Source organism: Elaeis guineensis, chromosome 1 (genome assembly GCF_000442705.2).
Source record: "Elaeis guineensis isolate ETL-2024a chromosome 1, EG11, whole genome shotgun sequence".
Taxonomy (NCBI): domain Eukaryota; kingdom Viridiplantae; phylum Streptophyta; class Magnoliopsida; order Arecales; family Arecaceae; genus Elaeis; species Elaeis guineensis.
In genome coordinates this window covers 151,212,718-151,228,688 of record NC_025993.2, presented here as the reverse complement: position 1 = coordinate 151,228,688, position 15,971 = coordinate 151,212,718, and the positions used below count along the sequence as shown (strand labels likewise).

At 35.6% G+C, this 15,971-nt stretch overlaps 1 protein-coding gene and 1 long non-coding RNA gene across 2 annotated transcripts; both read left to right on the top strand.

The window, feature by feature from the left end:
- Positions 1–526: 526 nt before the first annotated feature.
- LOC140851750 (uncharacterized) lies at positions 527–1,576 on the top strand. Its single transcript, XR_012134483.1, has 2 exons — positions 527–1,188; positions 1,270–1,576. It is a non-coding gene; the product is annotated as an uncharacterized lncRNA (long non-coding RNA).
- A 3,450-nt stretch (positions 1,577–5,026) lies between these two features.
- LOC105060982 (elicitor-responsive protein 3) lies at positions 5,027–6,653 on the top strand. Its single transcript, XM_010944890.4, has 7 exons — positions 5,027–5,184; positions 5,280–5,384; positions 5,473–5,599; positions 5,682–5,753; positions 5,833–5,878; positions 5,986–6,250; positions 6,345–6,653. Exons 1-7 carry the CDS (start codon positions 5,139–5,141, stop codon positions 6,383–6,385), a joined length of 702 nt encoding a protein of 233 aa, XP_010943192.2. The 5' UTR covers positions 5,027–5,138; the 3' UTR covers positions 6,386–6,653.
- Positions 6,654–15,971: the final 9,318 nt, after the last annotated feature.

The window sequence follows — 15,971 nt, the reverse complement described above, 5'->3', positions numbered from 1 at the left end:
CAAAGGTTTGTCAGGAACATGCTTGAACCTTGTGCTCCAAGGGCAGTCCCGGAGCACCCAACTTGTGTAGTGTTGTGCAAGTATGCCATTTGAAAAGATTGTCTTCTGCATGCCATTCAGCTCTCGCTGATTTCTTTAAAAGAAAGGTTAGCCAACCAAAATTTGATTAACCTATTAGTCTCATGTATGCATGCATTTATGCATGATTAATAGTGCACTGGTCATAGTTTGACATTAAAGATTGACATGTATTCATTGCTAAAGTTTGGTTTTTCTATTGAACATGAACATTAATAAGAATGATATAAACTTGTGGATTTATTTGTTTTAAAAGTTTGGTTTTGCTTTTGAATGTGAACATTAATAAGAACACACAAAATTTTGGACTCATATTTTGTTTCTTTATTGGAGATGAACATTATCAACTTTTGTGCGTCTTCCTTTTTACCTAAGCTTTTTTGGTGGCTGAGCAGATAGTTCAGCCTAGATTGCGAATGGTAACTCAGAGAGATTCATGGTCGTAGTTTGTATTACAAGTTTCTTGTTGTGTTAAAAGAATAGTATACTGATTATGGTACAAACTTACAGCCAGAATTGTCTATTTTGCATTTGTTTCCTTGTTGGGAGTGAATGTTGCCAATTCTTGTCATCTTGTGTAAATCATCATTATTAGAAGAAGAATTATTTGTTATCAAAATACTATGTGTCTAATATGACACATTGTATCGTTCCCAAACTGAGTGTTCCATTTTACTTTTATTTTTCTAAAAGAAAAGAAAACACTTGCAAGCCATTTGTAGTTGAGGTTCAATATTGCAGAAGTGTTGGGATTGTATGATCCAGTTTCTTCTATGAATTGGAGATATTATTGTCTTTCCAATAAAACCGGTGAAACAGACATGTCTATTTTTTTTTATGCAGTCCACGTTCTAGTTTCTCCTAACGTCATTCAGTAGTCGGCAGATACGGTAATAAGCATTCGACCCCTCTTTTCTTTCCATGTGCAGGTATTCCATTACAAGAGCCTTCTGTATTGCTTTCATATTGACATTCTTCAGTGTGTTTGATGTTCCTGTTTTTTGGCCTATTCTACTCTTCTATTGGGTGGTCCTATTTACAGTGACAATGAAGCGACAGATACTTCACATGATAAAATACAAATATGTTCCCTTCTCCTCTGGAAAACAGGTAACTTGAGCTTCATATGTGTTGAATGGCTATCTACTTTGTATTGTTATGCTGTTCTTGACCGTTGGTTTCTCATTTCAGCGTTACATTGGGAAGAGAGCAGTTTCTTCAGACGATGAAAGCGCTCCCAGCAATTGAACAACTTGATGCATTTTTAGTTTCGGGTGCTGAATATAATGAATTAATCTATCAACGCATTCCCAGGGGTAAAAGATAGTTTATTTCTTCCTATTGTATTACCAGGTGTTACCTTTGGCAGACTACTAGAGGGAATCCCGATATTAAATTTAGGAAAAGATTTGTATTCCATGGCAGAAGGGTAAGGCTTGGTGAAACAGGTGGTTTTCTGTCTCCTTGTTTTAATTATTCAGTTAAAAGATTGGTTGCATTCGTGCACGGGCGGTGCATCTGGCAATGGGAATGTTTTATAGCAAAAACTGCAGCTTCTTCTTGCACATGAGGTCATTTTTATATTTCTAAAGATGGCTGCAAAAGTGGGAAGAAGAGGTGGTGGAAAAATTGTGACCTCTGCTCTTAAAAGGTAAGTTCATAGGAAATGCTAGACTTGCCTACGGGACTTTGGGATTTAGTCACTCCATCTTCCTTGTGAGTATTAGCGTATTACATTTCCGTGTATATGTGGCGCGAAGGATTTGCGTTGCTTGAATCTGTTAGCTTGCGTGCATGCATATCTTGGCAGGCAATTTGATGGAAGTCTGGGTTAAGCCCTAGGTTCTGGGAGAGGGGATAAGGCTTACGTAGTGACTGGTGAGAACCCACCCAACCGAAAACCCTCTACGTGGGAAGACGAGAGAGAATTGAAAGTTATTACTGTCATATATAGATTGTAAGAATTATTTTATCGATTTTTATATATGCTTCATCCGACTTGAATTGTCGCCTACTCTTTACCCATCAAGGCGACGGTACTCCCAGTTGTAAAGTATAAAACAATCTAAAGCAAAATGTCCTTCAAGATATATATATATATATATATTGAAATTCAGAACGCAGGAAATAAATGGGAAATAAATGGAAAATGTATTCCTCCAGGTATGCGAAAAAAATCTCGCGTTCCCATCCCTTTCGTCAAATTAAATTGTAAGTCGCGTATGTTAGCACGAGTAAGATTGCACTGCTGAGGTCATTTATCCAACAAAATATCGCCATCCCCGGAGACGCGACCGTGTCTAGGCCTGGTCTCAAGCCATTGTGGAGAGTTGAGGGACAAGAATCCGTTCTCAATATCTCCAGTTTGGCCTGAGGCTAACAGAAATTTCAGTATCTATAATTGTTAATCACTATGGTAGAGATATCCAGGTGTTTTCATGTACATTTAACAGCTCAATTATTTCTTTGCAAATGCCGAATATGCCGATATTTGTAAAAAAATATAACAGAGTGGAGTTTTATTTTTTTATTTTTTAGAATAGAAAAAAATATGATGCCTAATGGCATCTAAACTTCTTTTTTATATATATACAAACAGACGATCACATAACTCTAATGTGTGCATAGCTAAAGTCAGCGTATACAAGATCCTGCAGGACTGGTGGGAACAAGTCATGCTGTCTTCAGATCTAGTCTTTGGAATGCCCTGTTACATAAATCGCAATTCAATCCACCATACTATTCATCTCTCGAAAAATATGCCGGATATGCATCTCAAATAAAAGACGAAAAGCAATATAGATGTCACGAAGAAGCGAATGAGCCTTTCTCTACTTGGTGTTGTCCCTGATCCATTCGATGACAATGGATGATAGTGAAAGAATCTTCTTTATGAAAATTCTTCCGGTCCGCAGTACTTTTCTGACAAAGATAATGTCCATCTAGACTGTATGGGACTCAGCATTTAGGATTGAAAGCTCAAAGAGATAAAAGCCTTCTACCGTCAGTAGTCTGGCATCAAGGCTGCAGATAACAAAAGCCAGATCATCTTTGCTATTTCTAGTATTACTATCAAAATTCATCTTGATGAATTCCGAGAGCGGGGACTATCAAAATATAAAAATAAGCACCTAAGCTTCTCTTAGAAATTTTATCCTTCTCATTAAAGCACTTTTCAGCTATATATTTTATAAAAAAAATTTATATTTTTAAAAAATACTAATATTTCAAAAATTATTGCGGTGGTAATAAATAATCAATATGATGTAGTGCAATCCAGTTCGTTCGATTCATCATGTGGTAGCTCAGACATCAAAATTTCTCTTAGGCATGCTAATCAGGTCCTCCAAGTTGACGTCAGCCCCTTTTTTTTCCTACTACTGGATTAAGATTGGTCCGATCCAAACTTATTTTTCTTTCTAAATATTTTAAAAATATAAATCTAGCCCAACTCGCAGCTTGTCATCTTGTTAATTGTGCTGGCCCAATTCATGGATGCAGTAAAATTGTTAATTTAATTCTATACAAAAATCTAAATAGATATAAAAATAATAAAAAATTATAGTGATGTTCTTTGAATTTTGATGTATTTACACTTGGATTCAAAAAAAAAAAAATTAAATGGATCTCAAAATTTTAAAAAAATTATAAAAAAATCCAACTATTTATCTCCGACCAACAATATTAATAGAAAAGAAAAAAACAAGACTAAAATACTCTTAGTTCACAAGATTTTTTTTCGTCAATATTTTTTTCCTTCGAATCCTTTTGAATTCTCTCGAACCCATCCTAAGCCCGTGCAGATGCCCATATCCACTGCTACCTCATGCCGGTCTTTGCTGTCGCCTTCCCAAGCTCTTGTGGATGCCCACCTCCTAGCTGCCATCTCTCGTCAGTCTCCATTATCATCTTCCTGAGCCCTCGTGGATGCCCACTTTCGTTGCCACCTCCCACCTCCTCCCCGCTCTCTTCCGTCGTCTTTATAAGCCCTTGTTGGTGCCCACCTCGTCCCCGCTGCCACCATCCACCGGTCTCTACACTCGACTCTCTGAGCCTTTACGGATGCCTACCTCCTTCATGCTCTCCTCGATATCACCTTTCAACATCGATGTTGGCCTTCCCCCTCTAATCTCCCTGAGGTGCTTTCCTTCTCACAAATCTCTAAAAAAGAGAGACGCTGACCTCTTCTTTGCTCTCCTTGCTGCCTGATCGATTTCCATCATTGCCTTCTCCCTATCATTATCGATGTTGGCCTTCCCCCTCCAATCTGTCTTGGATGCTTTTTTTTCCATAGATCTCCAAAAAAAAAGATAGAAATGAGAAAAAAAAATTGATCAATTTATGCAAAAAAAAATCCAACCTTTTAATTTTTCTATCCTTTTTTTGTTTTCGTTGATTTTTTTATATTTTTTTAATTTTTTTTTTTCATTCTCAAGAATTTCAATTAGATCACATGTCGAGCTTTATCACATCAAAATTAAGGGCTCCATGGAAAGATATTGATGATATTTTATAAAATTTAATCTTACATATAATGTTGCCCGACAAAAATAGACAGATGGTCCTCTTTGTAATTTTCTTAAAGTTTTAAAAATTTTTTGAAATTTTTTTTTATCCAAATATAAGTAGATCGAAATTCAAAAAATGCCACTGTAATTTTTTTCATAAAAATAAATAATAAAATATGAGCCGGTGCCTCTCACCTACAGATTGCAATTTTCAGACTATTTCATTTGCCGCCAGCGAACCACCAACTGGTTTATTTATCAGGAAATACAAAAGCGTTCCCTCACTTTATTCAATTCGGACGCGGCCGTCTAACTATTCCTGCGGAATTGTTTCATTAAAGGAATTCCCGCGGAATCATCCAAAATTATTAGGTGGATCAGATCCACCGTGGATCTAGATTTGATGATTTCTCCTTCCGAGAGACCATAAGCGCCGGGCGCGATATTCTCTAGGCCCAGGTTTGACCTAGCGCAGTCTGTCCCTCTCTCCTTCGTCATATTCCTCCTTTTTGTCTCGGCTCTCCCGTCGAACGTCTTCCTCGCCGCTCTCCCATGTCGACCGTCTCTGGAATCCAAGGCCAGATCCTGGAGATCACAGGTACTCAACCCAACCAAACGATAACCAAAGCCTTCCTTTTTCTTTTGTCCCTATAGAATTCTCAAATTATTCTAATGATGAATTTGGGGGCGCAGTGGTGGGTTGCAGCAAGTTGAGGGACACCGAGCTCTTCTCCCGGCAGGATCCCTACGTCTGCCTCGAGTACGCCGATTTCAAGTTCCGCACCCGCACCCGCACCGGTACTCATTATCCCAAAATCCTTCCTTGAGTTTCCAATCTTTTATCTTTTTGATCCCATGATGATGGATAGATAATATTCATGCCCAGATGGGGGCAGAAACCCCACCTTCCAAGAGAAGTTCCAGATTCCCCTCATCGAAGGGCTCCGCGAGATCAACATCATCGTCTGGAACAGCAACACCTTCACCGCCGATGACTTCATCGGCAGCGGCAGGTTCGCCTTCCGGCATTCATACTTCAAACCACCATCGAAACGCTATCTGCATTGCCGCTGATTTATTTCAATTCTTGTTCAGGGTCCAGCTGCAGAAAGTCCTCTCTCAAGGCTACGACGACTCTTCTTGGCCGATCCAGACTCGAAGTCTCAAGTAACACTCTCGCTCATTCAACAAATTATCTTCTGTTAAAATTTACGGTAAACTTTTTATCTCAATGATCGATATGCAGGTACGCTGGAGAAGTGAAACTCATAATGCATTTTCCGAATGCATTGGTAGGTCTACGATATCTCAGTGCTACCTTTGGCTGTGATTATAATGACATCTAAAGAGAAAGCTAACGTAACCTTTCATCTTCTACTACTGATATTGCAACAAGTAGAAGAAGACCGTGGAAAGCAGCACTCCATCTGCTCCACCATACATGCCTGCAGCACCATACGTTCCTCCTTATCCTCCTTCGTACCCGCTGGCTGGGACTTATCCTGGAGCTGGTGCTTATGTTTCATATCCTCCTCCTGATCCTGCTCTGTATCCGGCTTCAGCGTACCCACAGCAGTCACACCCGCCTGCCATGTATTATCCGCCGCAGCCATACATGCAGCAGTATCCCCCTCCACCACCAACACAGCCTTACTATCCACCAGGTGAGTTTCAAGCGAGCAATGTATATTGTTTTGTATCATTATATGAGAATACGTGAGGTTGATATTGACTGTGTGTCTGAGACTCTTTTTGCAGGGCCTTACCCAGGAATAGGATATTACCCACCACCATACTGATGGAAAGAAAACTGAAGTAGCAAGATGAAAAGAAACAGCACCGGTAGAGGCCTAGTTGTTGCAGTCATTTGTTGCTTCTTTTTTGTTAATTTGCTGAAAATTATGTGGTCACTCTAGATTCTTTTGAATTGGAATCCTGTCGAAGTTGTGGTTTGCCTGCTGCAAATTTGCTTTTGATTTTCACGTACTATATATGTTTTTCCTTTGCAAGAACGAAATGTGATGTTTAGCAAATTGGATTTATCAAACTGGCAGAGCTCTTGCTTCAATTTCTGATTTCTTTGAACGGTCACACTTTTTCCAGCACATTCTTCACCTTTTCCAAATCCAGTCCATATTGGAACGACTTAAATAATATTGCATCCAATGCGATCGAGGATCATCAGCTGTTGTAGAACAGGAGATGTAATTTGCTTTTAATCAAGTTTCAGCTAGCATGCTCTTAAATTTGTTAATACGAGTTCTGATAGTATCGAAAAAAAATATATGTTTTTGGTGGTGAAACCAAGCAGCTCTTGTATATGTTGCTCTGTACTAGCAATGCATTAGCTAGAACACAGAAGCATTCTTATCGCAGGGCTAGAGAGCAAAATATTCTAGACATTTATACTGTATAAATGTAAGTCAAAAATGTCATTAGCATCTTGCAGACATCATACTTGATCTATGCAAAAGAACATATTCTTGTGGCGGGATAAGAAAAAAGGAAGTGATCGGGAAGCTAAACTCATAGGAGGGAAAAGAAAAGCTTTACAGAGCAAGAATATACGAGAAGCCCTTAAAAAATGAAAGGTGGTTTAGAGAAGTTTTTATAGTGTGGTGGAAAACAATACAACATATCCAAATTCCTGTTGATTTGAAGTTGCTTGTTTACTCCTTTCATTTCATATTCTCAAACCTCGGGACGGTGCAAATCTACGAGCAGCCCAACATTTGGGAGAGATGACAATCAAGGAGCAAAAGTTGAACATTGGTATGGAGGATGACTTTTTTCCACGAGTTCCATCAATTCTGCGAGGAGAGAGGGTTGAGACCTTGGATCGGGAATATCAAGTCTATCAGAAAGAATTACTAGAAGGTTAAATTGGAGATTTTCAATATCTCTAATTTCTGGAGTCTACCAGTTTCAAGCACTCTCTTCTTTTACCGTTAAGAATGACCATACTGAATACTTTAGTTCCGTAAATCTAAAGCCCTTGCATCCCCATCAAAAGCCAGTGAAGGAGAAAAGCTATTTCAATCTTTGAAGAAGAGGATCAAATGTCATGTCCTCTGGAAGCTGATAGTACTTCCCACTGCATTTACTTTAACGGTACCTAGATGTATTTTCCCCAAAACAGTATCAGTATTTATCTGGCAATTTTCAGATTCATGTGCTGAAGTATGTTCTGTTTTCTGAGTGCTTCTTAATCCCTGCAATCTCTGCTTGCTTCAACAACTGAAAGGATATTATGTTATAATTAGAGTTCATAGCAAGCCAGCTCTGAGGGTATGATTTTTCTGGAAGGAGTTCGTAGCTGATTTCCTACCAGAGATCAATTATAAGCAAGAGCTCAAATTTTAGTATGCGAAAGGTTTTTGGGGATATTTCATTTAAAAATTGATATTTAGAGAATTGGAAATCTTAGCAAATCAGGCATCTCTCCCTTCATCCACAGTTGTTCCCCCCCTTTTTTTTTTTTCGGCTTGCACATGTTTCTCCCCTTTAAAAGGCATTTGAAATAATTATTTCAGAATTTTATGAAAGTCAAGAAGGAACATTTAAGTTTAGAAACTTGCTTATGGTTGCTTGTCGTATGATGCAAATAATCAAATTGTTGTAAGCATACGATAAACTTCCTCTTGTCGTCGCAGCTGAAGACGTCTAATCGGATTTACTTGATAGTTCCAATGCAGATGTTGCTAACCAACATCCAGACTCCCAGTTTTCTCGAGATCTTTCAATAGTACCATCTTATTTTGTGGGGGATAATCCTCGAATAAAAATATTCTTGGTCTTCATTTACTTTTTTAACATTGTCTAAGATAACCAGTAATCTCCTTAAATATATCCTGCCCCGAATTCTCTAACTCAATATTATGATGTGAATGATTCCTTGATCCACGTCAGCAACAAGCCAACAACCTGATATTTTCTATAATCTGATTGGTTATCAAGCAGCCGAAATGAATGCTACTGTCACCTCTTTATGTCAGAGCCCTAGATTATCAATAGTATTTGACCTAGGCATGTTGTGGCATAAGCTAAGGTCCTCGTTCTCTTGTGTTTGGTAGAGTTTGGCAAGGAGAAGCCTGCATTTAGGGTTATTTTAATGAATACCTTGTTTTTGTGTAAGCAGTTTGGACAGAATCTGAGATTAAACTAAATGTTTCGATCTAGTTGACTGTACATGATGGTCATTGCCTATAATTCATAAAATTCGTGTAGTGGGTGAAACAATCCAGAACTTTTCAAAGTTTTTAAGCCACCAATTCTTACAATCTTTCTGACAAAGATTTAATACCCTGGCAGGTTTTGGTGATATTATATCAGCCAGTCAGCTTTTGATTTTGGAGAGGTTTTATAGCTGCTGCTGCTGCTGCTGCTGCTTTTATATATATATATATATATATACAAACAGCAGATCACACAATGCAACTACAATTCAAAAAAAATAGAATACAAAATATAGTAAAATATCTATAAGCACATATCTCTATAATACCATGATAAATCTCTGATGTGATCGACAACAAACGAAGTTATCTAATCCACGGTACTGTTTACCTCTCATTAGACATATCGAACAGCCATTGTAAAAAAATGACCTAAAAACTTTCGAATATTATGGAGTAGTGGATGAGCTCCCATCTACTTCGTTTCATCACGGATCCAGTCTATGACTATGGCAAAGTCATCTTTCGCGAAGATATTCTCCTAATGTAGCTCCTGTTATGCGTAAGTGACACCCTCCCAAGCTGCCTAGAGCTCCATTCTTAGGACTGACGGCTCAAATAGATGTGAGCCATCAGCAGCTAGATTTCTATCATCCGAACTCCGAATGATATAGCCTGCACCATCTCTGTCATCTCTGGCACTGCCGTCAAAATTGATCTCGATAAACTTTAAGGGGGGAGGCTCCAAAGCGATGGAAAGAATCCTCCAGATCGCTGCATGCGCAACAGGAGAGCTTTAGGAACTCTGGATGACAAAAGATTGTCTAGCAGTGTTGAACTGATAGTACTCTTCTGTAAAATAACAGACTCTCTCAAGCATCCGAAGTGCAGACACAATCTCAGTGTCGAAGACTAAGATATTCTTGGACAGTTAGATCTAATAGACAATATACGCCACTTACCACCGATGACCTAGCTCTCTACCGTGCATCAGCGGATCGTGTTCAAGAACGATGAAAACCAGGAATCAATCATATCTCCCTAGAGCTGAGGGGTCTTATGGCTGTTTACAGCTTAAGGGTTTTATGTCAATTATACGCCTTGATGTCTTAATGTTGATTAAATGGTCCAGATTCTTGTCATGGAAATCCAATACCTTTTCTTCTGTTTCCCGCTAGGCAAAGCAAATATACAAGCGTCCTGAACAATGGAATATCTTTTAGACTAGAGAATTTCCAAGCTATTTCTATATATAGTGAATATATAGTTTCCAAAGCCTCGATTCGAGCACACCTACACAATTTAATATCAAAATAGCAGGGAGAAAATAACTCCAGATTGATCAAAAAGGGTTAAGCTAACACATTTGATCCATTTCCCAATCCATGAAATTGCCGTGGGAAAGTAAGTGGGCCAGAATTATATAATAAAAGCTAAACAAATCAGCATTCCAACAATTTATAGGATAGTTATCAAGTGGCTTTGGTCAAAAAAGGCCATTAGCATTCTTCCTAACTGATATCTTAGCTTAATGTTCCATTCAATTCAAGCAACCACAGTTATTATATTGATCACATTGGCAGAAAACAAATTGACGGCAATCAACTATCAAGATCTTGAAATCTAAAATTGAGGTCAATTTGAAATGCAAACATGTTTCTACCGTCGAATGTGTAGAAGAGAGGGAAAGAGTATATTTTTATACACTACGCATCGGCACAAATCTAATGCAGCAAGTAGATATTTTCTTGACCAAAAAAAATCCACGAGTACCTTTGGCTTTGGATGAGCTGACAAAACATTAATGGGTGATGAGACAAAAGAAACAGCTAGCGGTGCCGAGTGCTTTATCTAATTAATTTAAAAAAAAATTATTTATAAAGATAATTTAGTTTTTAATTTATTTATCAAAATAATATAAATAAAATAAAATATCATTCAAAATGAGGTTTTTTGATATCCACATCACCATCCTATTCCACCTATTTTCCATATGGATGAAAAAAAAAAATATCAAATCAAATGACATTTTTAAAAATACCATTTTATTTGACGATTTTATAAAAAAAAAATTATAATTTTAAATTTATAAAAAAATAAAAATTATAATTTTGATTAAAATAAAAATCATCATTTCAAATTAGTATCCCCATTTCAAATTATCTTTTTAAAAAATATCTGAAAAAAATTGATGTAAAAAAAAATAAAAAATACTATAAAAAAAGAATTGAAAAAAAATAAAAATTATAATTCTAAATTTTAAAAAAAATAAAAATTTTAATTTTAATTCAAATAAAAATTATTATTTCAAATTACAATCTCCTTTTCAAATTAATTTTTTTAAAAAATATCATAAAAGAAGAAAAATGAGAAAAAAATAAAAAAATAAAAATTAGAATTTTGAATGAATTTTAAAAAAATAAAAATTTTAATTTTAATTCAAATAAAAAACATCATTTTAAATTATTTTCTCTATTTAAAATTAATTTTTAAAAAAAAATATCTCAAAAAATCTTAAAAAATTAAAAAATAAAAAATATCATAAAAAAGAAAAAATGATAAAAAAATAAAAATTATTATTTTAAATTAAAAAAATAAAAATTTTAATTTTAATTAAAATAAGAAACATCATTTCAAATTACTTTCCCCATTTCAAATTAATTTTTTAAAAAAATATGTCAAAAAAATAAAAAATTAAAAAAAATAAAAAGTACCATAAATAGTAAAAAATTAAAAAAATAGGAAAAAAATAAAAATTTAATTTTAAATTAAAAAAATAAAAATTTTAATTTTAATTAAAATAAAAAATATCATTTCAAATTACTTTTTTCAGTTCAAAAATATTCCAAAAAAAGAAGAAAAAATGAGAAAAAAAATTATTTAAAATTAATTTTTTTAAAAAAATATCCCAAAAAAATCTTAAAAAATTTAAAAAATAAAAAATATCATAAAAAAAGGAAAAATGAGAAAAAATAAAAAAAAATAAAAATTATAATTTTAAATTTAAAAAAATAAAAATTTTAACTTTAATTCAAATAAAAAATATCATTTTAAATTACTTTCTCCATTTCAAATTAATTAATTTTTTTTCTCATACCGCACCGTACGTAGCTGTTCGTGTCCGTACCAGATCGAGATGTACCAGTGCAGTCCGATTCATCTCATATATCAGCTTGAACTTTAATGGTTCCCCACCGACTTATCTGATTTAACTTATTTTTAGATATTTTAAAAAATATAATTAAATTATCCGATATATTATTATTATTTACGTTATAATTTCTATAGCCCTTTTAGCATAACCTTTTCTCTCTTAATGTTCTGAGACACGTTAGAGTATGTGTATCCATATCCACAAAGCATAATATCTGATCACTTGAAATTAAATAATATAAAATAAAATCAATAATTAATAATATTAAATAGAATAAAAATATTAAGTGTACAAAAAATAGTATAATAAAAGTTTCAAAAATATTAAGTACAAATCTAAAAAAGACTAAGTTCCATAAGGACGTCGTGGTGTCCGTGGTCGCTTGGACCTTCTCAGGAAGGTTCTCAACGGCTGCTCCTGCTCCTGCTGTGATGGCTCTTCCTCTATATCAGTGGAGATCTGCTGGTCATGCTGCTCGAGAATAATTGATGCTGTCGGATCATCTACGGACTGAGATATCCGCTCAATCCTCTCATCTGGATACACGGATGGGCCTGAAAAGAAAGTATCATACTCATGTGGCCAACTGGTACCCGATGATGTCATCTGGGGGATGTAGGAAGAAGAAGGTGCTGCCATCTGTGGATCAAAAAGCGGTGGCATCTGTATAGCATCTAGTAATGACATCTACGAAATATGCGGTGATGGCATATGTGGAACATATGGTGACGGCGTATATCTCACATCTGTCGCATCGACTGCTCTATACCAAGGCACACAGTTATATGGATCAACATCAATCACCACAATATTTCGGAACTTGTTCTCTTTATCTCACACAGTATCCGAATCTATTCATCCTCATCAGTCGTAGATAAAGCACGACGAGCATCCAACACAAGACCTGACATAGAATCAGTCTATAAAATAAAAGTAAAACAGTCAATATACTGTAAAATATAAAATAAAAATATAACACAAACAATATAAATTAATTTTCGTAGTCTTACCAAAAGACGCACAGCAGAACTCTCGCCCTCGTATCTAGGAACTGCATACCGAGGCTGTCCAATGACTCGCATTGTAATGCTAAAAAACTAAACCATGTAGTCCTCGGTATATGAACGGCCTCTCAAAATAGGATCACCATGAACAATGTGATCTGGACGTGCATCCCAAATATCGATGTACTCTGCATGTCTGATACGCCAGTCAATACGAGTTCTCCCTCGCCGATCAATACGATAAAATCTCTGATTGGTATCAAACTGCTCTGGAATACCCTGAATCTGACCAAACTGTCGCAGGACACGATCAGAAAGATGCCACTCTACCATATAAAAATAAATAAGTGACACCCTAGCAGTCCATATGTCATGTCCAATTGTATACATCTGCGGCAATATAGCCAATATCTCATCTGTATATGGCTCCCACAAAAATTGATAGAGTTAAAATAAAAAAAATTAGTAAGCTAAAATTTTAATAGATTATGAATACTGTAAAATGATATTTATAAAAAAATTAAATTTATCCATCTATATGTATCAACTAATGTATCCAACTGGTACCTATAAATCCGTGCCACTCTCGTCGATACGTGATGAACGTTGAATGCAATGTTTTATTTGTTTCACAATCTACTCATATTAAATAAATTTTATCGAATTTAAAATAGTAAATTTCAAGTAAAAAAAGTAATATTTTTATACCGATATCCCAATGGTCCGTCTAGTCTGAATAGAACATCAGAATCATATTGCTCTGATGGCATCTCGAGCAACTGTAGTCGTAATGGACTGATAGTCGGCATACACTCCCATATCCAAATCTGCAAATTTCAAAAAAATCATATATGATATACCCAATGTGAACTATAATTGAATATTAAAAATAAAAATTTTTAATTCACATACTTGTAATAATACAAGATAACCATCAATCTCGCTCTGATCAGCATAAGAACCCCGATACATAGCTCTGTACAGGCAAGCTAGTACTACAATACCCCAACTGAGTCTACGAGCGAAGTCTAAATCCTCTAATAATGGCAAAAACATCAACTTCATCTTATTCGATGAAGTATCGGATAACAGAACATCACTTAACAACTACAACACCTGACCCCTAACATACTACTGCACTATCTCCTCTGGTGCATCATCCGCAATATGAAAATGTCGATAACAATCATTCAAACACTCAATCCTGAGTCGTGAATGATCGAAAAACTGAACGTCGGGCTCAAACCCTAGCAATCACAAGCACAAAGTCTGCCACTCCGGAATGGTAAGCGTGGGATCAACTCCGGTAACTGGATCGCCATCAACTAGTAGTCCAGTAAGGATGTTGACATCCTGTAAAGTGATGGTTGCCTCATCAAATGGAAGATGAAATGTGTGTCTCTGGACACCATCTCTCAAAAAAAGCAGTAATAAGACCAACGTCCATCTGTATACTACCAATCCGACATACTCCATAGAATCCAAGATATCGTAAATATTCCAGCACTCTATGTGGGATGTTCTCTGTCCTCCAGAAGTCAGCATCGGATCGTTATAGATGAAGGTGTCTGGGCTCCTGTAATAAGATATAATAATTAGATAATGTATATGACTTTTCAAAAAAAAATTTAAATAGTAAGTAAGATTGGAATGCTTATGCCGCCATCTAAAATAGTCTGTGATCGATGGTGCTCCTGCAATGTAAGAATACTACTGTCTCGAGGATCGACATACCGCAGATCGTAAGCCATAATACACTAATGAATCTAAAATAATGATATTATCACAAGTATATTAAAAAATAAAAAATATGATAGCCATTCATTTTATGAGAAATATATTTTAAACATAATATTGTCACACAATACAACTTAAACACAAAATTCAGTTCTTCTCTGGATATTAAACACGTATATTCAAATATAATGTCACAGAAATACATAAAATAATGACGAAAATATATCTTCGGAGCCTTTAATTTCTTCCACTACTTGAAGTTGAAGTGTGTTGAAATATTCTAAGACAGCGGCGGCGGTCATGACCCTATTTCTTACAAATGCCACTGTGGTTCTTACTTCTTATTTACCTATCATCCATCTCATTTCGTAGTCTTGTTGACTTTGGTCTATCTTTCTGCTTGGATCTCAAATGATGATGATCAGGAATACATTTGAACGTACATGTATGCATCCAATAATCTTCATGTGGTAATGGATTAAAGTCACTGCTCCAAGCATTCATATATGCTGTAATTGTATATACATCATCCACAAAACCACTAAAATATACAGTAATTTCTTGATACACAGCTAAAACGTGTGAATATGGATATTTGTATATGCTCCACTTTCCACAAGAATATTTTTTTCAGCTAAAGTAACAGTATAAAAATTTTTTCCACCTCGTAATCCTGCGCTTGCTCTTCTCGTAAGCACTTCATATATGCCTCTTTGAAGGTTGAATGCTGTTACTCGGTGCTAGTTAGCTTTAACTTGATCTTCAACAATCTTAATTGCAACATGAGGAGTAAAAAGATTATTTAGATTCTCCTCTGCATATCTCAAGGCTTGGGCATGCCTCATATTGAAGTATTTTACAAGACGATAAAATGTCATTTGAACACAAGCTGTAATTGGCACATTTCTAGCTCCTCGTAAAATACTGTTAAAAATTTTTGATAAATTTGTAGTTAAGACACCATAGCGCAGGCCATCATCATGTGCTAATGTCCACTTCTTCTTTTCTATCTCGGACAACTAGCTTCAAGCCTCTTCATTCACTGTTCTGATCCTACCTATGATAAAGTTGAACTTGCGAACTTGATGAGTGCTTCCTGCTTGCCATACTACTCTTTTCAGCTGAACATTTTTAAAATGAGCGTTGAAATTATTGTAGATATGTCTTAAGTAGTATCGATGATAGGCACATGGTGGACTCCATCCAATAGACTCATCTGCGATGGTATTTAATATACCTGGATGCCTGTCAGAAATTAAGCATATTCCATTTCTATCTTTGACGATATGTGTTCTGAGCTGGAAAAGAAACCAAC